We start from the raw sequence: 25347 nt of genomic DNA on the forward strand, positions 1-25347 counted from the left end.
AATGCATATGCAAAAAAACTGCATTTTCTTACTAGGTGGTCTCTTGCCACATATGTGATCCTTTCTACTGGCAAGTGAACTGTTTGTGATGGAGTCCGAGGCGTTCTCCAGAGGAAACTTTATTTCACACAGTGCTCTCTGCAGATCTCTGCCGCACAATGATTGAATTCTTTCACCAACCTTCTCTAGCCCAGCTTCTTCAATACAGCTAAAGAAAAGTAGCTGCATTTACTTCCTAATAATAAATGTGAGGGATTGTTTCTGGTTTTTGATTTGTAACTGCCCGTCTTTGAAACATGACTGGCTACAACATCTGCTGTAGCTATAAAGCACTGCAGCATTCCTGAGTATCTCTCCCTGTGGCTGTTCTATCTTTGCATTTCCTTTGCATTCTAACCACTGTTCCATTTTTAATTCAATGTTGTTAACTACTGCAGTGTTTTTCAACCACTGTTCCGCGGCACACTAGTGTGCCGCGAGATGTTGCCTGGTGTGCCGTGGGAAAAATTGAAAAATTCAAGAGAATTACTTTATATATAGTCAATATAGGCACAGAGTTAATTTTTTTAACATTTTCTAATGGTGGTGTGCCTTGTGATTTTTTTCATGAAACAAGTGTGCCTTTGCCCAAAAAAGGTTGAAAAACACTGAACTACTGTATGCTATCTTAACTGCTTGTGGATCATACATATTTTTTCCTGCCCTTCATTAAATGTTTGCTGTTGGATTTTCCTTTTCTTTTTATAGCAGTATTTCCTCTGTCCTCCTTGTTCTTCTTTCTCTCCCCCCCCCCTTTTGAGTTTTTATTTTAAGGGACCCTTAAAACAGAATGCTGGACTAGATGGGCCTTTGGCCTAATCCAGCAGGGCTTTTTTATGGTTCCTACCCTTATTGTTGTGTTGAGGGTTATGGTTAAGAAAAAGGACAGACATCTCCAACCTGACACTCTGACGGAATACCTTTAACCAGGATTGGGAAAAACCCAAGTGCCTTAAGACCTGGTTACATATTTTCTCAAATGTCCCCCCCCCCCAATCAAGGTAATCATTTTTTTAAGCTAATGTGCAAATCTTTACTTGAGGGTGCTTTTTTGTAGTTCCACCACCTTCAGAAGATCGGAGAAGGGAGGTCTCTGGCAGCCCCTAAGTTGTGGAAATCCTTCCCTACAGAGTTGTGTGTGTAGCATCTTCATTATATATATTTGACACCTGAGAAGTGTGCTTTCAGGATCCACATTATTCCTGCAATAGTAATTAGTTTTAACACTTTTAATACTGATTTTTCAACATCTGTAACTTCTCCTGGGACCTGCTGGTGAAGGGCAGGTAATAGATTTAAATAATAATAGTCATAATACATTTTTCTTTTCATTATGTGGGCTTCTGAGGGGCGGTTGAGGGATTCTCTATTATGGCAGCCTCCTGCTGTAGAGGGTGAAGCTTTCATGTTACATACAGGGGAGAGAGCTACCCTATAGGAATGGAGCAGGTTTTTCAAGATTCAAACCCTTTTTTGTTGCGATGTGTTCCAGATGTTTCCACTTCTGCACAATGCCATAAACAGCTTCTACTTGTCTTGTAGGATTGTGCTGTGATGGTGGGCTTGAGTCCCTTGGTGGCTTTACTCTTTGGCTAGTACGTTTCTGGAAACAAAACCGTCTTAACCTTCCTGTTTTCTGTCTTTCTTTCTTTATGCTATCCTAGGAACTAAAAAAGTAAGTACTTGCTCACAATACTCTTGCTCCTTCGCTTGCTTGACTTACTCGAACTAAAACTGATGCCCAGTAAGGCAGATCTACTAGGCTTGGCTTTTAAAGTATCTAATAGCAATTGTGGCATTAAGTATTTATATTGTACTTGCGTCTTTCATTTCGATGCAGAGGCTTTTATGAAGGAGGAGTGGATAGCATCTTATTTCAACAAAAACAGCAGGAATGCAAAATTACTACCGTCTTTCATCTATAGCAGGGATCAGCAAACTTTTTCAGCAGGGGGCCGGTCCACTGTCCCTCAGAACTTGTGGGGGGCCGGACTATATTTTGAAAAAAATATATGAACAAATTCCTATGCCCCACAAATAACCCAGAAATGCATTTTAAATAAAAGCACACAATCTACTCACGTAAAAACACCAGGCAGGCCCCACAAATAACCCAGAGATGCATTTTAAATAAAAGGACACATTCCACTCATGTAAAAACACGCTGATTCCCAAACCGTCCACAGGCCGCATCCGGCCCCCGGGCCTTAGTTTGGGGACCCCTGATCTATAGCCTCCTAATGGAAAATAGTCCTCTGCTGCTGATAATCTGGGGTGTATTGCCTTTTAGACAATTGTATATATTGGTTTTAGATTCTACCCAGCTCTTTTACAAAAGCTTGGTAGGAACTATTGAAAAAATAAGTGATTAACGGAATACCACATTAAAACCTATTTAAAATAAATCCGCATTAGCTTTACCACGGCTGTTGAGAGCCAGCCCAACCAAGAAAGCCTTTTCAGGCTGCCAGAAGGTATTCATGCTTGACGTATCTCTATTGTGATTTCTACAACTGTGTAGTGACTGCTGATTAACCTCGCAATATATATATATAATTACTGCTCAGACTAGGCGTCATGTACAGTACAGTTCTGGAGGCATTCCTATCACAACCGGTAGGATCAGATGAGAGTGTAAGGCCCATGCTATTATACTTTTATAACCATAATCTTAGCATCTCTCAAACAAACAAAGATCATAGTAATTAATTATATTAAACTTAAAATATGCATTTAAATAACCCCACCTATTGTAAAATATTGCCTCCTTTTTGAAACAGCAGTTTTAGCTCATTGGCTTAAAGCAATTGGCACTAATTCTAATCCCAGAATAAAATGGAGCATTTAGGGGGAACACCATGTAAGCTAAGCATCCTTTCTTTCTAAGGATTTGAGCTTTCAAACAAATGGTCTATACAGTTCATGTAGAAAAATCATCACCATGTCTCAAAGTGTGTCCCTTTTGAGATAATCCAAGTCATAACTGAAATCATTTCGCAAATATATTTACGGCTGCTGAATCCTTTTAGCTAACAGCTTCTCTCATAAAAATTTCCACAGTGATAGCCCCAATATTTAGCATTTTGTAAGTCACCTGATTTTGACCTTAGGATGGAAGGGTCACTGCTTCTGTTATGTGCTTTTTGACACTTCAAGCAACAGGAGAATAAAATTAAACTCTCCTGCCCCCCCTCACTGTTCCTTCTCAAAATATGGCTCTTTTCTTTAATTTAATTCAAGTCATTTGTGGCTGTGGAAGAATCCTATCAATCCCTTGTGTCTTTGTCAGCCTTTTGTTAAAATCCTTGTTCCCCCCCCCCCTTCTCCAGCTCTTTTCCCCTGACCCAAAACTGTAGCTTACTCCTTTACGCTGTTGGATGCTGCTTCTATTTCTAGGGGAAGCTTCAATATTCCAAATTCTCCCCATATCCCTTGCACTTAGTTAATGGCTATATCTTAAAGGTCATGGAAGAGTTACCACGAGTGCAAGCACTGTTCCCACTTTGCTCCTCCTGTAATACAAACTGGAGGATCAAACCACAATTTTTGATTTAGCACAGTGTCCGGATCAGGGATCGTGGTTTATTTCACTCCTCCCCCCACAAAAAAATAAAATCTGCTATATGAATCCTAAGATGCGTGCTTTGTTTCTTGGCCATGGCTTGTCTGAGCGACACAAACCACAATCCCTGGTTTGGACATAATGCTAAGCAAGGGATCATGGTCTCTCCTGCTTGTACTAAGGGAGCAACAAAATGGAAACTTATCTCTGTAGAGGTGTCACCCTCCGCCCCTCTATTCTATTCCTCCAAGTCCGGCAGGAACTGGGCAAAGAAGGGGGAGAGTTTTACTTTTACTTGGCAACACAAGAATCAAAAGGTAGAAGCTGCTACCACCTCCCTTATCTGGGCAACCTTTAGAGTAGGAATTCAGGGAGGAGAATTCCTCTGCATTACCAGGCTTACTCGGTCTTGGATCACTTTACCATGATGCCAACTAGAAATTTCACAGAACACATAGGGGTTTACACACTGTTGTAGCTTCTTCCAAGCAAAAGCAACGAGACAAGAAACAAAGGTCCTTATTAGGATTTATTGCAAAACAAGACAACTTAAAAAGAGTGCACATTTCTTATAAAGGGTTACAAACAGAAAATAAAAACATTGCATAGTATATCTAGCTAAGCATACTTACAACACAGTATTCAAATACAGCATGAAGTCAAAAGGTTTTTCTCTCTGGCCAACTCAAGTCCTTGACAGAATGCAAAAAGCATCTGAATCTGTGAAACTCTTATCCTAAAAGACCCCACGTGGAGTTCCCTTCAAAAACCAATCACTTCTTTCCTTTAATTGTAATTTACCAATGGCTAGAGGCTAGGATTATATCTGAGTCAGGAGATCCACACAGCTGTATGTGTTGTTGATAATTAGCGACCTTGGGATCAGAGACACTCCCTAACTTTCCCAGGTCCTTCTTGACACATAGCAGACTTCCTGGGTTGCAGATTGATTGATCTTTACAAGCCAATACACATCTTACCACCAGCTGCAGCAAGCTTGTCACTTTGCATTGTAAATCTACCTTGTAGCTTAGATAGCATCTCTTCCTTACAAGCCGGAGACACTTAACTCACACCCCTGCAGACAGAGAGACTGAGAGGGGAAAGTTTATCTTAAGGGGACCAGGCACACATTCCCAGAATGCCACAGACTTACTACTCCCATAATGCTATGCTGAGGCCTGAACCAAAGTTTAACATTCAATGAAATCCTACTTTCACTACAATCTCCACCTTGACAATAAACCATTAACTATGGTTCACGCTGATGTGCGAATGCAGCCAGGGTTTCATGCAGCTTCTGCCATGAATGGGACAAATAGCTAATTCCCTTTTTATGCAACGTTAAAAATACATTGAAACTAGGATTCTGAGGTCACTGTAAATATGGGACCTACTTTGTGCGATGTACTGGAAATGTGCAGTGTACCTGTTTCGATTTTCATTATATGCACTGGGAGGCCATGTGCAAGGAGAGGCAAGAGGTTACTCCCATCAGTCATTACCTTTCATCCTCTGAGATGGCATTGTGATGTCATTGCCGTTCACTAGTCACAATGCCCTAGAGATTTTACACAAAGGTGCCTCCCATGACCAGGTCCATACAGCTCCCAGCTTTTCAACATCTTGATATGAACTTGTTTTCAATGGGGTCAGGGCTGGACTTTTAAGAAGTAAAATTTTCCATTTTTTTTAGAACGAGCATTCCATTTCAAGTCACCAATAGTAAGTAGGGAAATTTATTAAAATGCTTTTCAAGAAATAGAAAGCTCATTTTAAAAATGATACTAGTTTTGGGGGTGTCCAGTTCTGATGTGTCTTTCAAGTTAAGTCACTTACACAAGAATTCACAAAATTGTCCACAGTGATAGACCCAATATTTAATACTGTACCAAGAGCATAGATTTTAAACCACATGGTAAATTTCAAAAGTTTGGATTTCATTAATAGCATAAATATGGGCACAAATCACACCAATCACTGCTTTGAACCAAACTAAACCTCGGTAGGGCTTTCATGAGATGTAGATTGGATTGTGACCATCAGCTGCACACTATGATATTCTAAATCTGAGGTCAGTTATTCCCTTTGGAGTTGTTGGACAGTTGCTACTGATTCATTTATTCATATTCTGTTTATTCTGACATCCTCTTGCAAAAAAGAGTATGGAGTCCTAAAAACAGTGCTCATTTACATTTTAATAACTGATTATGCTTGGATATATAGCAATGTGACTGATAACTTTGGTTTAGATAACAAGTTTTATGATTTGAGCCCCATGAATAAAAGACCATCCACAATGTGTATGTTGATCCCAGCCTACAAATGAACAGTGAAATAGATTTGCTGATTTTGAGAGGTTTGGCCAACATCTGTTGATCTGCTAGACAGTCTGTGAACTTTGAAGAGCCGTTGGTTGGCTCTGGGAGGGCTAATATTGCCTAACCCACAAATTCCAATCCAAAATACAGCAATTACTTGATCTACTTTGCCTCTGCCATTGTGTGTGATGGTGTCCGCCTATACAGTGGTACCTCGGTTTTCGAATTGGAGGGCAACCAAAATGGTCAAAGGCCTGGAAACGATGCCTTATGAGGAACGGCTTAGGGAGCTGGGTATGTTTAGCCTGGAGAAGAGAAGGTTAAGGGGTGATATGATAGCCATGTTCAAATATATAAAAGGATGTCATATAGAGGAGGGAGAAAGGTTGTTTTCTGCTGCTCCAGAGAAGCGGACACGGGGCAATGGATTCAAACTACAAGAAAGAAGATTCCACCTAAACATTAGGAAGAACTTCCTGACAGTAAGAGCTTTTCGACAGTGGAATTTGCTGCCAAGGAGTGTGGTGGAGTCTCCTTCTTTGGAGGTCTTTAAGCAGAGGCTTGACAGCCATCTGTCAGGAATGCTTTGATGGTGTTTCCTGCTTGGCAGGGGGTTGGACTGGATGGCCCTTGGGGTCTCTTCCAACTCTATGATTCCATGATTCAATGAATGTAATCCAATCCAGCACAGCTGTCAACTTTTTCCTTTTTTTAAGGGAAATCCCCTTATTCCGAATAGGATTCCTCGCAAGAAAAGGGAAAAGTTGACAGCTATGCATTCCGGGAGACCGTTCAACTTCCGAAACATTCTCAAACCAAAGCATGCATTTCCGGAAGCATTTACGTCTGGAAAACTCAATACGGAAGCCGTGTGGCATATTCAGCTTCCGAAAAGTGTTCGAAAACCGAAGCAGTTACTTCCGGGTTTTTGGCGTTCAAAAGCTGAAACGTTCGACTTCCGAGATGTTCAAAAGCCGAGGTACCACCGTATATTCCAGTGGACATGATGTGCACTGGAAGACAGAGGGTAAAATCCAGATCATTTCATTGCTGTTGGTTCTGGTCTGCATCCCAAAATACCGAACTAAATTTATGCTGCATAAAATAAATACTCCCCCCCCCCAATTGTGTAACAACAAAACAATTTTGGCATATGAAATGCAGTTTATTCTAGAGCAGCTTATTTTGAGCCGCTTTGAAAATTGAGTAATTCAAGCTGTGAATAGAGCACAAAACTCTTCTGCACTCAAAACACCACTGGGTTGTATCTGGCTGTGTTTTACTCAAGAGTCAGCTAACTGAAATCAATTGATCCAAGCCAGTCATGGGTTAATTTCAGTGGATCAACTCTTGAGTGTGACTAGTATTGGATTTTAACTAGGGCTCTGCATATATGTAGCTAGTAGAACCTGAGGTCTTGAAATGAATAGAACCTAACTGCATGCTATTAGTATGTCTTAGGGGTGTCTTTTTTTCCCTGCGACTATATTACTGTGCTTGTTTCTTAATGCTGCCGCCCCGTTTGGAAGATGAGGACAAGGAAGCTGCTTTATCCAGCAGAAAAAGTCTGGGTGGACAAGCACAAGTATGACGAGGCAGAGAGGCTCCACTATGAGCGGGAAGCAACCTTAGCAGCTTCCACTGCCGGGGCCTGTCAAGAGGTGGTGGCGGTGAACGGCTTCTGCCACGAGGAGGACCCTGTGGAGGAAGAGGTGAAGGGAAACCTGTGGAGGGCAGGAAGCAGGAAGAAGCAAAAGAAAAGGAAGTGCTCCCCCAAACGCAAGCCTCTGGACCCCAAAGTGGACTTTGTCCTGGCCGGGTTACTGGCTGACCGTGTCTGGTTTGACAAACCTCTCTTTGACCGGGCGGAAACAGCTTACAGGAAGAAGCTTGCCGAAATGTTGTTGCAGGAGGCATCTGAGGGGCTCCCGGCCGCTGAGCAGTCTGCGCTGGTGCCCTGGTCAGAGGCAGAGGTCTTCCAAGGTGATACGAGGCCACAGAGAAACCTGGCTGCCTTGCACTGTGCCCATGGCAGCATGATGGCCTGCCACCACATCATCCAGGATGTTTGGGTCAACAAGTTCAACTTTGATGATGCTGAGAAGCTGTTTGTCGAAAAATCCCAGTTGGTGGCTCTACCACAGACCCTGGACCTCTCATCCACGCCGTTGCACAGCAGTAGTGGACTAACACCAGATGAAGGCTATGTGACTGCACTGCCTACTCCTTCAACACCAGCCCAGCCTACGGATATCATTGTGGACACCGGTGCGTCCCCAAATCTGCCTGACGCTTCGATCCAGCCGGTGAACGGCAAGCCTCAGGTGTCGAGTTTGCAGGCGCTGGTCTCGGAGGTGTGGCTGGAAAAGCCTATCTACGATGACGCAGAGAGGTGCTTTTACACAAACATGTTTGACGGGCACCCTCCGGGGAAGGTGAGGTTGCAGGAGTGTGGGCGCCCAGAGTCTTCCAAGAGGAGCCGGAAGGACAAAAAGGGCCGCGGCACAGGGAAGCAGGCAGCAGCAGGCAAGAGGGGGAACAGCAACATCTCTGCGACGGCACCTCCAGATTCTGCACTCTCACCAGCCACCTGGTATTTCATGCACAAAGACAGCGAGTCTGCGTGGCTCAGCAAGCCCACCTACGACAGTGCTGAGGCGCAGTACTACATCTCCAAAGCCTCAAAGCTGGCAAGCAAGCAGGAGAGCGCCGGATTGCCCGAAACGATGTTAGCAAAGCCATCGCAGCCAGCCGCTCTCGCTTCAAGCGCACCAGAGTCTCATGCTAAGTAGGAAATGCTTGTTGTGGGGTAACGTTCCCAAACCTAATGGGCCGGGATAGTGTGGAAGAGCTTCTGTATGTAAAACATTGATATGTGTTGTGTCCCACTGTAGAAAGATGGAAGCAGGCCATAATAGACATCCATGTTAATTGGGCCTGTCCAGGTTAGAAGGAGGAAGGGAATGGTTTTATGATTTGTCCTTCTCAATTGCCGGTAGTGCTGCTCTGCACTATTTAAGCTTATAAATTATTCCCATTACTTTTGCAGAGCCTGTTAACAGGGGAGGCATCTGAAACAGGATTTACTATCTCTGTATTATTATTACTTTTAGGGGATTAGGACCCTGCTCCTCATGCAAAGACCTCCCAACTAACATGCATCAGAAGAGCAATTTGCTTGATTTGATATATATACAGTATATGTAGAGCAGGGACGTCCAGCTCCCAAGAGACTGTGATCTACTCATAGGGAAACAAAACTGGCAGTAATCTCCCCCTTTTGGGGGGGGGTTTCAGTTCAAAGTTGAGCTTTTTTTGAGGGGTAGGTCTGATATGCTGAGCTTTCAGTAGGGGAAATTGGGAAAAGTCGCTCACCAAAATATCAGTCATGAAAGAAACAGCCTCACTGCAAAAACTCCGTCTTCCGTTCTAGCGAATGGAGGAGGGGGCAGGGCCGGATCCTCTTTTTCCCCTGCAAAGGAGAAAGCGCCCACGATCGACTCAAACCTCCCGCAGATCGCCCAGTCGATCGTGGTCGACCGGTTGGACATCCCTGATGTAGAGCTTTAATAAGTTCTGCATAATTTTGTATACACGTGTCACATCTATTTCTCATGTGCCTAATTTGTGGGAGCTTTTGCTTTTGTCAGATATGGAAAAGCTTTTTTTAAATAATCTGACCTCCACAGATACTGTATCTGACCCTTTCTGGCTGTCTCCAACACTGGCTGTATTAAGCTGGAAGAACTATACCCCAAAGTGCTTCTTAGCAAAGGATTGTTGTCGCTTGAAGTTAGGCTGAGTGGTGACTGTGGCTTTGGTGGTTTTGGACTGATCTGGAAAGGTTTGGGACATTTATGTGAATGGAATGAACCAATCAGATAGCTCTGAAAGGTGCTTCTTTTCGTTGGCTCTGTTTCCCCCCGCAGTTTAAGTGTTTCTCAATAGCATATTGCAAATTCTGATGTTGCCTGTCAGGTTCTCCCCTTTCCCTCCTCACTTAAAATCTTCTATCCTGTGATCCTTTTCTGTGTCATCCTGCCCAATAGTAACCACGTAGTCTCTCCTGCCATGCAGTGAACCTCCCTTAGTTTTGAATTCCACTGCCACATGCAAAATTCTCACCTCTGTTTATGAACGCCCCTATTTCCCATCTAGACACAAATTTAATATTGTGCTTCTCTTTCGGCCAGTTTACCAAACCACTTTGTACTAGAAGGAAGGCCTCCACAAAAGGGATGGGATGTTTTGCTCTTTAGTAAACTTTGCCCTGGTGCCTGGCTTTGCATTATTTTAAGCAGGTCTGTGCTGTGTCCATTGGTTAATGTGGCTCTCTTTTTTTGCCTATAAGAGTTGAAGTGCTACTTAAAATCATTTACCTAGAATAATTTTGCTGGCTTATTCAGGTGTCCATAGAGCTGGTGTCATAGCTACCCCCTTGTCTGGGCAAAGGAACTCTGCCTAGCCCTCGTGGAAAGGCAATGTCGGGAAAGGGTGTTTCAATATGAGCATATTGAGGAAAAAATATTCTTAACTGTCGGTTGGACGGTGTGGATTTTTCACGTGTCTTGTCTCAGGGTAGTTGAACTGGTTTTTTTTTAAGAACGCTTGCTTATCTTTCAATGTCAAAAGGACTGACCAGGCAGCCAAGTGACTGAGCAGTAGGTTCCTAATTGGCCCCATTTACACAAGCCTTCCCATCTCGGGTGGGAAGGATCAGTGAGCCCAGTGGGGATGTGGCCCAGTGGGATGGAAGAGGGAGATGATGTTTGACTAAGCTGGCCCTAACCGTTGAGCTGAAATACTTCTAGGTATTTATTTAGTCTCCCCCTCTTTTCAGAAACATGGCCACCAGCTTCCTCATGCATGAAAAGATCTGGTTTGACAAGTTCAAATATGATGATGCTGAGAAGAGATACTATGAACAGAAGAACGGTCCAGCTGCTAGCCCCTCCTGCCAGCAGGTAAGATGCAAGTACTGTCCGGGGGAAACAGGCAGCTTTCATGGCACAATCCTTCTGGAATAGGTAGCAATATGGTGGGGGCTCTCTTCATACCCGTATGAAGTCATTTCCATTCACAATCTCACCACCTACTGAACACCAGATGAGCTTTGCTAGTCTCTGCCTAGCCTCCTGCTAATCAGATGTCTGTGGGAAGCCTATAAATGGGGCTTGAAGGCAACAGCCACCTCCTGCTAGTTCCTGACCACCACCAACACCAAGTAACTGATATACTGCTTGGTGCCTGTAGGATCTACAAAACAATACCCTACGTAGAGTGCCTCTCACATTATTCTTGGAGCACCAGGCATCTTAAAATTCTCTTCCTGCCTATCATCTCCTTGTCAAGTTCTGGGCTTTTGCCTTTGGTTGCTGAACAGTCGCCCTGCTCCCCCCAACCCACCCTACCCTATGGTACAATTGAATCCAAAACATGTTATTCCCCAGTGGGATGCACTGCCTTGAGAGGGCAAGAGCTCCTTTCCCTGGTGTGTTTCCAGGGAAGAAGAGCTCCTCAGCTATTGTACAGGTGTTGTAGTTTGAGTACTACAAGAGGTGGTGATTGCCAAGCAGGGAATTTCCAGTTTCGCTCCATTCCACATTCATTACCCCTTGCCCCTCGAACCTTGCATTCTTTGCACTTCTAAATGTTTGTCCTTGAGAGTGCTGGCTAGGGTAGAAAAATGTGCATTAAAATAAACTTTTGAGCTATTTGAAAAGGAAAATGAAGCCATATTAGCTGCATTCGGGTGCAGTGCTAAAGTATGACTTAACGATATGAGGCCGCACCATGGTGAGGTTTGGTCTCGCATGTTCTCCTTCTCTTCCCACTTCCTCTGTGTGCAAGGGGAGAAAACTTTACTCTTCCAGTTGTGCTTTGTGACAAAGCACAATTCCGTCATCCCATCCCCCCCCAAAAAATATATATGCAACTGGCTTGTCCAAATGGTGTCAAACCAGGATCTGATCGTGGTTTGATAGTCCTAGTTTAACCATCTGTAGTTTGTTACAAAGAGAAAATGAATGCTTCAGATTTTCTCCTTTGTAGGGGAAGGGCTGGAAAGGCCTGTTATGACACATTCCCATATTGCTAAACCAGGGATGTGGAACATTTTTGGCCCGGTGGCCCAGATCTACAATTCTCCTTTGTGCACCCAAACTAAACAGGGCTGAACACTCTGCACATCAGCTGGTGCGAGGGGAATGGAATCCTGCTGTGCCTGTCTGCCACATACCTGATGTCACATAGGATGTTTGGTGTGGGGCAGGTGAGTGTGATTTCAGGAAAATGATCTTGCAGGCCAAATGGGGAGGCCTGGTGGTCTACAGGGGAAACTTGAAAAATCAGAATATCGTGGAAAGGTTCATTTCTTTCAGTAATTCAACTTAAAAGGTGAAACTGATATATGAGATAGACTCATGACGTGCAAAGTGAGATATGTCAAGCTTTTATTTGTTATAATTGTGATGATTATGGCATACAGCTGATGAGAACCCCATACGCCATAATCATCACAATTATAACAAATAAAGGCTTGACATATCTCGCTTTGCATGTCATGAGTCTATCTCATATATTAAACTCCAGTAGCTAATGAAAACAATTGCTTACATAAATGGACTTTTCCACGATATTCTAATTTTTTGAGTTTCACCTGTAGATTTGGCCTGTGGACCAGAGGTTTCCCACTCCCGTGCTAAACCATGCTTTAGTGTTCTATCTGAATGCAGCCACAGACTGATTTAAGCTGTTTCCCAATAATCCAGGTTACTCTGAAAGGACAGAGTAGGAACAGCATTGCCTCCTTGGCATTGAATAATGGAGATGAGATGCAGGATTCAGTAGTGTTGATAAGGTTTTCTAGGCTGCAAGAAAACAGATGTATAGCAGGGAGCAAAGTTTTGTGGCTATGAACAGGTTCCAGAGAGGTTGCTGTTGACTCTGTTATAGACAATGTCTTGTAAGGAAGGGAGAAGGTGAAGGAAATTCTTACACGTTCTTTCTTACAAACGTTTGCCGGCCGTTATGAACAGCATTTGTTGGACACTGGCATACTCCCCTCTTCCTCACAACCTGCAGCACTGCTTTTATCTGTGGAAGCTCATCTAAAATCCACTGTGTCTGGACATGCAAGACATTTCCCCTCTCTTCTCTTGCAATCTTAGAAAAGTTTGTATAGGCTTTTACCCTAAGGGTAATAGAGTGAAAGTCTCCGGATTAGACCAAACCGAAATTAAAATTCTGACTCAGCAGCAGCACAAAGACTTGCAGCGGCTGAGGTGTTTTCCACACGAAGCACGCATCTGTGTCAACTGAATTTTTCTGCAAATTTGTCCAGGTTAGGGTAGAATCACTTAATGTAGTGACTGGGCCCCCACAAATAGGTAAAAATGCAAAAAGTGAAAGATGGTTGAAATCTGCAGGGCTTTCTTAAATACCGCACTTTTCCATCTATAAGACGCCCCCTATTTTGGGGGGCTCAAATTTAAGAAAATGGGAATGCCGAACCAAATATCACTCACCCAAATGGCAAACGCTAACAGTCGCAAGCAACACAAACCAAATTGCCGAAGCGGCAGCCAATTCAAAGCAGTGCTTGACAAATCCGCTAATAACCCACCCATTTGACAAAGCAGCAGCCAATCCAAAGCAGCCCCTGCAGCAGACACCATTCACCCACCCAATCACTAGATCCTGCTCCCGGATGCAACCAATCACCCATCCCCCCTCATAAGGCAAACCACCTCCCATTTTTTACTTTATTTTGGGGTAAAAAACCCTCGTCTAATACACGGCAAAGCATGGTAATTTCCTGGATGGTAGATGCTGCACTTGTTCAGCTACATGTGTGCTGCCTTCAGTAGTTACATTACTGTAGGAACTAGAAATGCTAGTGCACATGGTACAGGCTCTCAGAGGGGCAGGCTGTGAGTGAAGCAGTGGGCTCTCTTTTCTCTTGTAAGCAGGAGATCAAGTGAAGTTTGCACCATATCCAGAAGCAGCAGCTTCTATGTATTCAGTCTCCCAGGGCTTATTCTCCAAGCCGCATTCTAGTTAGTAAGGAAATTGAAGCAAATGAGACCGACGTTCATTAGAGCAGTGAAACTGATAAGCGTCTTCTTTAAATAGGCTGACTTTCCTACATCTTGAGAACATGACAGTATGCTGGCCTATACTTGTAATGTCTAATAAAGATTTGGCGAAGTAAGTAGAGAACATGACAGTTTAGAAGGATGTTGGTTCTTGCCAGGAAGGATTAGACTGGTGCTTTCCAGGGCGCTGTTTTCTTTTGGGTTTTTTTAACGCTGCTAATCAGTCTATGCCACAAGAGACTGAAGTGTGCCTTCAGTATTCACCATTCCAAACAAGGATTCTTTGACACAGCTTGCACTATCACTAGTCACAGGGGAATCCTAGAACACCCAGCGTTGGCCTGACAGTTCGATCCCATCCCTGAAACCTAACTGAATGGACAGACATGTGGGAGCAATCTAGGAAAACAGCATAGACTTGGCTGTCCCACAGTTCTAAAGAACTGGTTGAGAAACTACACATCTTCTTGCATTGCAAATAACTTGACAGTTATTTGATTCTGTGATTCTATTTTGTGGGTATAAGACTGAAGTGTGTCTCCAACTTCTAATTTTTTTATAAAAACAACAACAACAACAACAACCCTGTCCCACAGGTGTCAAAGGTTTGGGGAAACGCTCATGTAGGATCTGATGCATACTTTGTTCAGTCGTTCAGTCGTGTCCGACTCTTCGTGACCCCATGGACCAGAGCACGCCAGGCATGCCTATCCTTCACTGCCTCTCGCAGTTTGGCCAAACTCATGCCAGTCGCTTCGAGAACACTGTCCAACCATCTCATCTTCTGTCGTCCCCTTCTCCTTGTGCCCTCCATCTTTCCCAGCATCAGGGTCTTTTCTAGGGATTCTTCTCTTCTCATAAGGTGGCCAAAGTACTGGAGCCTCAACTTCAGGATCTGTCCTTGATGCATACTAATCTCAGCTTAGTTTGTGTGGAGGGCTTCAGATGCATGGCATAGACAGCGTGATTGCCACCATTAGAACAACACAGCTTTCATGATTTAACAGCAGTTGTTATGCCTGAAGATGCAGCCTAGATCAGTGTTTTTCAACCTTTTTTGGGCAAAGGCACACTTGTTTCATGAAAAAAATCACGAGGCACACCACCATTAGAAAATGTTAAAAAAAAGTAACTCTCTGCCTATATTGACTATATATAAAGTAATTTTTCCATTTTTCCCACGGCACACCAGGCAACATCTCGCGGCACACTAGTGTGCCGCGGAACAGTGGTTGAAAAACACTGGCCTAGATTAAAGTTGAACCCAGCATCAGGTCAGCACGAGGAAACTTACGTTCAAGGCTCTGAAGTGTAGATTGGAGTACCCCACACAGAATTTGGTATCCTGAAAGATTTCACCTAAAAAAAGTTTCTAGTCACAGTGGTTGAGAGGCGGTTGCTGCTGTCACGTGACCAGTTGCTGGAGAAAGGCTCGGATGAGAGGGGACCTGGTTTGGCAGCAGCTGTGGCATCAGTGCTTGGCCCAACTCTGCCTCCTATCTCATGGCTTCCTTATCATGTTGTACATCTAGCCCAGGTATGCTTGCCATCTCCAGCATGTTTCCAATTCTGTCACCATCGTTCTTTATGTGGTTGGGGAGATGCCAGCTTTTTTGAAAGCCTGGCGCTTAAGAGCAGAATCTTGTTCAAAACCAAATATATTCCATTTTCATAATCTAGGCCAGTGTATATATTCCATTTTCATAATCTAGGTTAGTGTTGTAACTCCAGCAGTAGTTGGACTAAGACTCCCATCAGCCCTGACCACTGGTCCTGCAAGCTAGGGATGATGGGAGTTGTAGTCCCAACAACAGCTGGAGGCCCAAGTTCGAGAAACACTGATGTAGACCAAAGAATGCAAGTCTCAGTTCAGGATATGCAGCTGCCCTGCTTTTGATGTAAGAAATTTATTGTTTCTATAAACCCACTCCATTTGCATAGGGTGGGTAGCAGCAGTATAAAAAGCACTTTTGTCAATTCAAAGTCTGCATGTGCACTTTCTGTGGAGAATAGGGTCCCTGACCCAGACAATGACTTGGGTACGGCTGTGTCATGAATAGCTACACCCGCTTGTCTGATGCAAAAGTTGGTGGGAAGTTGGAGTGTCCCGGTGGCTGCTGCCTGGATCCTATCCTGCAGCTATTCCAGAAGACAGTCTGGAAATAGCTGCTGGCAACATAGTTGTTTCATTCCATGAATGGATTTTTACGCTCACTAATTTTTTTTCAATGGCTGACTGCTCTCTACACAGTAAAAACACTTTCCCTCCTTTCATGTGATCCACCCTCAGTAATTTCTCCTGTATCTGTTTGTGCCTTTTTTTAAAAAAATAAAAAAACCAAACCAAAAACCAAACACTTGGTTCTTTCTGCACTGTTTGCAGGAGAACGGAGCCAGCACGATCCTACGCGACATTGCCAGAGCCAGGGAGAATATCCAGAAGTCGCTGGCCGGAGTGAGTACCTGGGCGCTCTCTCACCAGCTGGCTAACTGCATTCATTTTTCCTAGCTATGGCATATCTCACAGATATAACTCCCCCTGCTCTTACTGTGATTGATTCCCCCCCACCCCGAGCCTGTGCGTGTGTGGCTTTTCTTACCATAAGTCAGAGGGGATGGATGAGGAGGAATGAGCTCTGTCATATCATGGCATCCTGTTTGTGACATATCCTGCTTGCTCTAGCCAGATTGCATTTGCAGACTAACCCAGAGTGGAATTGCTGTGTGGCATTCCTTCAGCTCGTAATTCAGAACCAGAGCATGCGCTTGGGAGCAGTCATAGGGCGCAGCTTTTGCTAGGGTGCCATTTCAGACGACAGGTGGCAGGTTGCAGCCTTGAATCCAGCCCCGTGTTATGTGCTCGTATGTCAGTTCTACTCTAGCTTCTTGACATACATTGGTGGTTGGGAGCTTATAACATGGGGGATGATTCAAGCATGCAGTCCTGACCCGTCCCGTCCCCCCACCATCTGATCTGGCAAAATAAATTGCATGCAACTTCCTCTGTTTCCGTTGGCTTAGCATTTGCTTAACTAATGTAGCACCTCAGGGGCAGCAGTTGACCTGTCAGCAGGGGCATTTGTGAGCTGAACAGTGAATTTCTTGATCCAGTTTCCATTAGGATCTATGCAGAGAGATTGTATTTTCACATTCTGCCCCCGGTGAGCTGGTTTTGCTGTGAATTTCAACTCTGAATGCCGCTGCAGTAACGTAGCGTGGGTTCACATAAACAAAGGCAGTTGACTTTCTTTAGCAGTCACACTGCTGTTCCTCCTGAGGAGCTTGGAGTCATTTGCACAGGTTCCCAGGCACTCTGCTACCCAAATTCCTTAGCTTCAGCAATAGAACTGGACCGTATGCAGTTTGGATCAGGAAGGCAAACCTCAGTTTGGTGTTTAGTGTGCAAGTCCTCTATAGTTTCCCATAAGGAGAGTCTTGTTCAGTAAAGCAGGCAAACAATATCCCAGATTCTTCCCCAGCTGACTTTTTTAAGAAAGAAAGTAGCTCTCACCCACATTCTTAGATGAGTGCAAAGTGAAGCCCCCATTAATGCTTCCTCCCCATTTTAGCTCCTGAGTGAGAACAGGAGTTGTTTTTAGGAGCAGCTGTTGAACTGAAGTACCGGTAACTGTTGGTGTTAACTGTGAGCATAGCTAGAGTGCATAGTGTATATTTACAGTTTCCAGAAAATTTGAAGCCATAGTGGGGGTCGGAACTGTGGTTCCTCCCCCTCCCCTTGGAAAATTTTGTGCAAAATATGTATTGCATATTAAACCAACATTTACTTTGCTGCTTTACGTACATAAAATACATCATCTATAACTCAGCATAAGAGCTTGTACCCCAGATTTCCAAACTTTGTTGGAAAAATGAACAAAAGCCCTCATAGGTGGACAGAAAAAGCTCTTGCCCTTTGTATATATAGATTTTTCTGAGCCTCATTGTCTGTAGTGCTCCTTAATGCTGCCCTCTGCTTTCAGGCAGTAGTCATTAGGATACGTCTTCTGTTTTAGCTTGTGGATCTTAAAAAAGATTAGATTTTTCTGAAGAAGGCAAGAGCTATCTTATTTGCAGCAGAGGGCATAGAGTACTAAGCAGCCGTCGGTGGCCCTGGGTGGCATGTGGCATGAGAAAATCAAGCTGTGCTGCCTGGGGCTGATGGAAGTTGTAGTCCAAAATAAGTGCACAATGTCAGGTTGAGAGAGGCTGAATGTGGGGCTTGGGGTGCTGCGAGAAGATCCTTCACTTTCAAAGACACACCTTGGAGACTTACAAAAAGACACAAGAAATTTGCCTCACCTTCTTGCATTTAGCTGGGAACTTCCATTCATTTGCATGGCTTCCTTTTGCTTGATTTCATGCTTGCATTAACAATTAATCTTGGGTGTGTTAATTTGAGCCAGTGAACGGTTTTATTTATTGACTGAATTTGCATCCTGCCCTTCCTGCCGAAGGAGCCCAGGGCAGTTTTGACTTTGAATTATGCCTGGATGGCTCTGGATAACACTTGGTTGCTTGGCAAGTAGACGTGCGGCATGAGCAGAATAAAAAAGCCATTTGCGTCAAGATGCAGCACCTCTTTCCATTTTGCATTTGCATGGTTTCTCTTTCAAATAACAGCTATTTTTTGCTTTGTTCTGTTCAGCCGCAGCACTTCTTATTTTCTGCATGTGTGGCGTATGAAATGGGTACGTGTCTTAAGTTCATGAACAGGTGGGGTACCTCACAGTGGGTTTGATTTGACACTCTTTGACTTCACTTGGCTGAAGCAGGGAAGAGAGAACAAAAAGTGACTCCCTTGGACATCTTCTTGCCTGTTTCCCTGTGATTAAAAGCTGCCTCTTAAATTCAGCCCCAAACTACAGGAGAAACTCAAAAAATTAGAATATCGTGGAAAAGTCCATATATGTAAGCAATTATTTTCATTAGCTACTGGAGTTTAATATATGGGATAGACTCATGAGATGCAAAGCGAGATATGTCAAGCCTTTGCTTGTTATAATTGTGATGATTATGGCGTACAGCTGATGAAAACCCCAAAGTTGAAATTGTTAATTTGGGGTTCTCATCAGCTGTACGCCATAATCATCACAATTATAACAAATAAAGGCTTGACATATCTTGCTTTGCATTTCATGAGTCTATCTCATATATTAGTTTCACCTTTTAAGTTGAATTACTGAAAGAAATCAACCTTTCCACGATATTCTAATTTTTTGAGTTTCACCTGTATGTGTACTGGATTCAGTACTCTTAAAACTTGGATAGTAAGACAGCCTTGTATTTAACAACTTGCCTGGTGTCTATAGGGGGTTAGGAGTCCCATGCAGGTGAGTGAGTGAGCTGGTGCAAGAGGGATGGATGTCTCCATTCTGCTTGGTTTCCATGCCGACTGCAGAAGACAAAGGGGAACTCTCCCCCTTCCCTCTGTCTTCCCTCCACTGGCTTGTTTGGGAGGAGGCAGGTTCCTTCCTTCCTTCCTTCCTTCCTTCCTTCCTTCCCCCCCCCCCCATAAGCCTGCTAAGGGGCAACCATCCTCTGTTTCTACAGTGATTCACTGCTGCCAGCACGGAGACACAAATTGCTAGTCTCTTAGGCTAATAAAAAACAGTCCAGGCTAGTTCAGGCTCATTTTTACTTGCAATATTTTACTCTGTCTCATCATTGCATAGTGAAACCAGGGCAATCAATAGTAAAAACGTAAAATTATAAAACAGTTTCCAGTTACAAAGTTAGGAAGCAGGAACCAAGTTAGGAAGCAGCGTATAAACAGTCTTGTCCAGGCACCAGAGGAGTCCCATAAAAGCCTGCTGGAAAGTATGTGCGTGAATCTGGCGGTGAAAGATCTTCAGTAGATCATTTCAGCCCTAATCCCTGGCCATAACCCAGACTGAAGTGGGTCAAGGTAATTGGTCTAGGCAGTGCTATTTTTCTAGGAAAAGGGGTGTCTGAACTCACCATGAACGCCTCCCTCATTCTCTTAGAATGGCAATGTCGCCCACCTGAGAGGTGCTAGAACTAAGTGAGTTCCAGCTGGAAAAAAGCCCTGGGTCTAGGAGTTAGTTTGGCCTTAATTGCATATGGTAGAATTCAAGATCTGAAACGGTTAGTCATCCCTGCTTTTTTTTTAAAAAAAAAATCATTTTGTAATTGTAGGTGCTTTAGCTCATTAAAAGCATTTAAAGTTGTGGGGTTCCTATTAAAGCATTTGTTTGGAAGATTTATAGACCACTAAATATTTGACAATTTAAAAAAGGAATTCCCATCCTGTTTCTTTTGCATTTCCTTGTTAAAAACTTGGAATGGCAGCTTGGACTAATCTCCATTGTAGGCTTTGGTAGCCAGGCCCCCACCAAATGCAGAGGGCACCAGGTTGACAAAGGCTGCTCTGTTACAATTCCCCAGATCAGTGCTGCCAGCTTCTCCAGGGGAAGAGAAGGGGATTTGTGGTGGTGGTTTGTGAGCACAGCGTATGGGTTTTGTGGGTGTGTTTCCTTCTTTGTTGTGCATTTGATTTCTCTGGCTGCTGTAACTCTCTTATTTTTAAAGCAATTTGCCATTCTTCCCCTGCTTATTAAAGGGAAGGACTGATTATCCTGATGGGCTTCCAGAACTTGTTCTTCCACAACTTGTTCTCTGAATTGATTTAATTGTGCTGTCCCAAACGTTCCAGCTACAGCACACCAAGCTTCCTAAGTGGGGTTCTTTAGAGGAATAAACAAATTATGGTGACTTGGGCCTAGTGCTAAGTGTAACGTGAACTCATTTTGATTAGGAGGGTCGGTTACAGCATATTTATAAATAAAAAATAACCAGGCTGCAAATGGAGCTGATGATCAATATATTTTAATAATTCAAGGAGTGGCAGATACAAAATGCAGAGCAATGACAGTACTAAGATGGAGAGGCAAGTTGCAAGGCAAAACTGGGGCGGCGGCGGCGGGGGGGGGGGGGGAACCTGCAACAGAAACAACAAATAATAATTTAATGCCGAAAAGAGAGTACATTTTCATTTGGGAAGTTCAAAGCTGCCTTATACCAAGTCAGACCACTGTTCCATCCTGACAGCAGCTCTCCAGGATTTCAGATAGGAGACATTCCCAGTCCTGCTTGGAGTTGTGGGAGGTTCTGCATTCAAAGCATGTATTCTACCACTGACCTTTGGCCCTTCCCCGTTGTCATAATATGCAACATCAGACAAAGGTAGCAGGAGTTATGGCATACATGGAGATGGTGCCAATGGAGCAAAATTTAAGAATCATTCTAGAAATCTATGGCAGTGTTTTTCAACCACTGTTCCGTATAAACAGGTTGTGAAAACAGTCGCTTGCAAATGTGACTACATGCTGCTCACCTCAGACTCCAAATCATCAATGAACAAGTTATACAGCATCTGTCCCCATCGCCATTCCTCCCTCCATCGCAAGAATCGTCCACCTACTTCCACTTTCAGTTTCTTGACTAGTTCTCTTACCTCCTGGCTGAGGTTACCTAGGGACTTTTAATGAGGGACTTAAAATGTATATGGGTTGTTTTCACGTGCTTGTGGCTGAAATAATCTTGGCTGTTCTGCTAAGCCTAATGGCATTCCAGTTGCCATGTCTATGGCTAAATTGCAAGTTGCCGTAACTGTTTAAAACAGAACTTTCTCTGCTAAGCTATTTCTGCCATTTCCACGTCGGGAAAAGTTGACAGTGTGAGCAGCTTGTTTTGGGCTGGAATGGTAGGATTTGCTATCTCTGGTTAGGCAAACAAGACCAAATCTGTACCCTGACCCTAGTTGAAAAGAACAGAACTTTGAAGCTTAAACTCATTTTAAAAAATGCACCCCACGTTACTGTCTTACTCTCAGAATATTGATTTTACTTAACTTTTCTTACGTAGGCATGTTTTTCTGCATGTGGGTTTGACTGCTCTGTTTAGCTGCCCACACCTGCATGAGTGACCAGAGTAAACCGTGTATTTTTTTTTTACCATAAAATACTCTTGCCCTTTCCAGCTCAAGACAGTTTTGCAAAACCCCCACGAAGCCCCTCCAGCACGTCGCAAGAAGCAGTCGGGTCGTGCGACTGTAAGTCGCTTTTGGGGCGGGGGGGAGCACAACAACCTGTTTGTTTGTCTGCCAGGGTCAGCCTTTGCTCCTACGTAAGGCCCTTCCTCTGCCTGTTCCCCACCCTGTCATCGTGCTGCTTTGCAAATTCAGTGCCGTTTAATGGTCCAGTTATACGTGCTTGTGGCAAATATCCACACAGTTATGTTCAGTTATCCTTCAGGAGTGGCTTCTCAAGTGGGGAAAGAGATACCCTTGGCTATAAAGCTATATTCTAATTTTTAAGTTAGATCTCATTTTTAGAAACACCTATACCACTTAAGCAGCAGAATAACTTGAAAATGGTATTCCCTAACCCACATTTCTAGAACCCTTAGCTATAAGCTGCCATAGTTGTGGTTAGATCCCAGTCAGAAGATTCTGTGGTGCAAGGAACTGGCTGAAGCTCTCACAAGGGGCTTCTACACCCCCCCCCCCATGATTTCTGATGCTTATCTGTTGCTTGTTCAGTGTTCCAGTTGGCTTTTGAAACTCCCCGATTCAAATACAGTTTTCCGTGCAGAGTGGAGGACTGCTGTTTAGGACAGGAAAGAGCCTCGAGTCCTTTTATGCTCCTTGGACCCTGGCCAAGTTCTCTTGAGAAGAACTGGAGCCATCTCTCCCAGCCTTGTTAAAAAATAATAATAATGGTCTCCCATCCCTGAGTAGGAAAGGTATTCACATTATTTGCCTTGCATGATGGTGTGATCTTAAGAACAGAATACTGATCATGTTCGGCAGGGTTACCTCCCCTTTAAAAGGAGGTGCACGCCATACACATATCCCCCTTTTGAGACATTCATACACATGCCATGCAAATATTATCGTATTTAAGATACTAGGAGGCACTGCATAGCAGGGACTATTTGACAGCTATGTTTTGTTTGAATTGCCTAAAAGCCCCACAGGAGCACATATTCAAGGGTTGAGGGACTGTGTACACCATTTTCATCATGGGGCTCAGGCCATGTGCTATTTGTCTTGCACCTTTTGTTTGAAAAAGCTTGGTCCCTGTTGCTCTCTTCACAGCGTCCCCCATCCATTTCTCTCCTGTCACTATGGCTCTGTTAGGATAGAGCATCTCTTGTCTGATGTGTCGGCAACCGATGGCCTCACCCTTCTCCATACTGTCTGTCTCTTTTTCAGAGTGTGAGCAGCACCTCTGCAGCAGGACCGGCTGGGGACCAAAGTGAGCTGGTCACCAGGATCGCGACCCTAGAGGCAGAGAATCAAAACCTTCGTTGTGGTGAGTGGTGAAACAGGATTATGGCTTGCAACTGATGTGCTGCTAAAATCTTCACATTCTCTTGTTCAGAAGGAGTCTGTGTGTTTTGACTTCTGTCAGCATTCTGCTGATGCTAATACAGTAACTGGCAGGAAGGAAAGCAAAGTGCTCATTGCTGTTACTTTTGATCCCATTCATTCAGTATTCTCTACCCCCCCCTCCCATTCTCCAGTGGTTACAGACCTTCAGCTTGCCATCTCCAGACTTGAGAACCGCCTGAGTCTTCTGGAAAAATCATCTACCTCTCATCACCCTTCACCGCCACCACCAACACAGGTAAAACCATTTCTAAATGAACATGCCTTCGTGTATTTCATCCAGTTGTGGACACTGAGGTGCAGCACTGAGGACCTTCTGGCAGTTCCCTCGCTGCGAGAAGTTAGGTTACAGGAAGCCAGGCAGAGGGCCTCTCAGTAGTGGCACCTGCCCTATGGAACGCCCTCCCAGCAGATGTCAAGGCAATAAGCAACTATTTTACTTTTAAAAGAACTAAAGGCGTTCCTGTTTAGGGAAGTTTTTAATGCTTGGTGCTGTATTGTTTTTAATATTTTGTTGAAAGCTGCCCCGAGTGGCTGGGGAAACCCAGCCAGATGGGCAGGGTATAAATAAATTATTATTATTATTATTATTATTATTATTATTATTATATTACAGGAACACTGTGGGGAGTGGCGGCAGTAGTGGGGTTGGGGAAACCTCTGCAGGGTGTTTTCATTTAAACCCCATGGAGAAGTACATAGTCTCAGCCAGATCTTTGTGTGGTAGAAAGGGGGAACAAGTTCCTTATCTGTGGGGTAACACCATTAGTTTGTTACTGGAGAGCTTTGTTGCAGGAGGATATTGGCAACAGTGGGCACTTCCATCTTCAGCTGTTAACATCCTTCTCATTAAGGAGTGCCAGGGTTTCCCAGAAAATGTGTTTTACTTTGAAAACTGCCGTATTTTCCGGAGTATAAGATGACTGGGCATATAAGACGGCCCCCAACTTTTCCAGTTAAAATATAGAGTTTGAGATATACTCGGCCACAGATTCTCCACCCGGCGTATAAGACGACCCCTGACTTTTGAGAAGATTTTTCTAGATTAAAAAGTAGTCTTATACGCCAGAATATACAGAATATATTTAAGGGGATCTGTGTGTGGGAGTGACCAAGTAAAAACTTTCATTTTAAGTTTACCTCTTGCACTGGCCTGGGCTGTGATAATTTACGGTCTACATTAGAAGGTCCCTGCTGAGTTATCCCAGAGACCCATTTAGTTCAGCATCCTGTTCTCATGGTGGCCAGCCAGGTGTCCATGGGGAACGCCATTTTGGCGTTTCTGTGCATCTTCTATTCATTTCAATGGGGCTTCCTCAGGGTAACATGATGGATTGTGCCCCTTGGGTCAAATTTGTGCTTGCGTATTGGCTGGCACCGAAAACCCACCCTCTCACACGTCTCCCCTTCTTTTGCCTGTGACCAGAGTTCCTCCACTCCCAGCAACTACCTCCTCTCCCTTTTGGCATTTGCTTTTCGCTTTCTCTTGATGCAAGATTTATTTTGGTGTCTCCTTGAAGCATGTCACTCCCATGAAGAAGGTGGAGCCGCTGACCCATTTATCAAGGAAAGTTGAGTTGCCTTCTGCTTCGTCTACAAGGAAAGCAGAGTCCTCTGCGGCGGCGGCTGCAGAGGAGGACGATGACGACATCGACCTGTTTGGTAGTGACGAAGAGGAGGAAGACCAGGAAGCTGCCAGAGTTCGGGAAGAGCGGCTCAAGCAGTATGCAGAGAAGAAGTCCAAGAAACCTGGTCTGATTGCCAAGTCTTCCATCCTCTTGGACGTAAAGCCAGTAAGCTCCTTTTTTTTACCCTTCTGCCAGTGAGTCAGTGTCGTGGGGATAACTTCAGGTGCTGCACACAACTGGTAAAGTGTATCTTGTGTGTTCATAAAGAACTCTCCACCTTAGCCCTGAA

The 25347-nt window shown here is 44.1% G+C and overlaps 1 protein-coding gene across 6 annotated transcripts in view; it reads left to right on the plus strand.

The window, feature by feature from the left end:
- The window catches only part of EEF1D (eukaryotic translation elongation factor 1 delta), a 32374-nt gene that overhangs the window by 1882 nt on the left and 5145 nt on the right, over nt 1-25347 (plus strand). The window contains exons 1-9 of one of the 6 annotated variants that reach the window (XM_033155951.1): nt 185-247; nt 1704-1714; nt 7436-8710; nt 10763-10886; nt 16402-16473; nt 22018-22089; nt 23254-23353; nt 23565-23668; nt 24951-25223. In XM_033155951.1, coding sequence (XP_033011842.1) covers nt 7452-8710; nt 10763-10886; nt 16402-16473; nt 22018-22089; nt 23254-23353; nt 23565-23668; nt 24951-25223 — 2004 coding nt within the window. In that variant the 5' untranslated portion in view covers nt 185-247; nt 1704-1714; nt 7436-7451. Of the gene's footprint in view, nt 1-184; nt 248-1703; nt 1715-5184; nt 5327-7435; nt 8711-10762; nt 10887-16401; nt 16474-22017; nt 22090-23253; nt 23354-23564; nt 23669-24950; nt 25224-25347 lie in introns of those variants that run through there. The other 5 variants (XM_033155947.1, XM_033155949.1, XM_033155948.1 and 2 more) reach the window with 5 other exon arrangements.

Source organism: Lacerta agilis, chromosome 7, assembly GCF_009819535.1.
Source record: "Lacerta agilis isolate rLacAgi1 chromosome 7, rLacAgi1.pri, whole genome shotgun sequence".
Lineage (NCBI taxonomy): Eukaryota > Metazoa > Chordata > Lepidosauria > Squamata > Lacertidae > Lacerta > Lacerta agilis.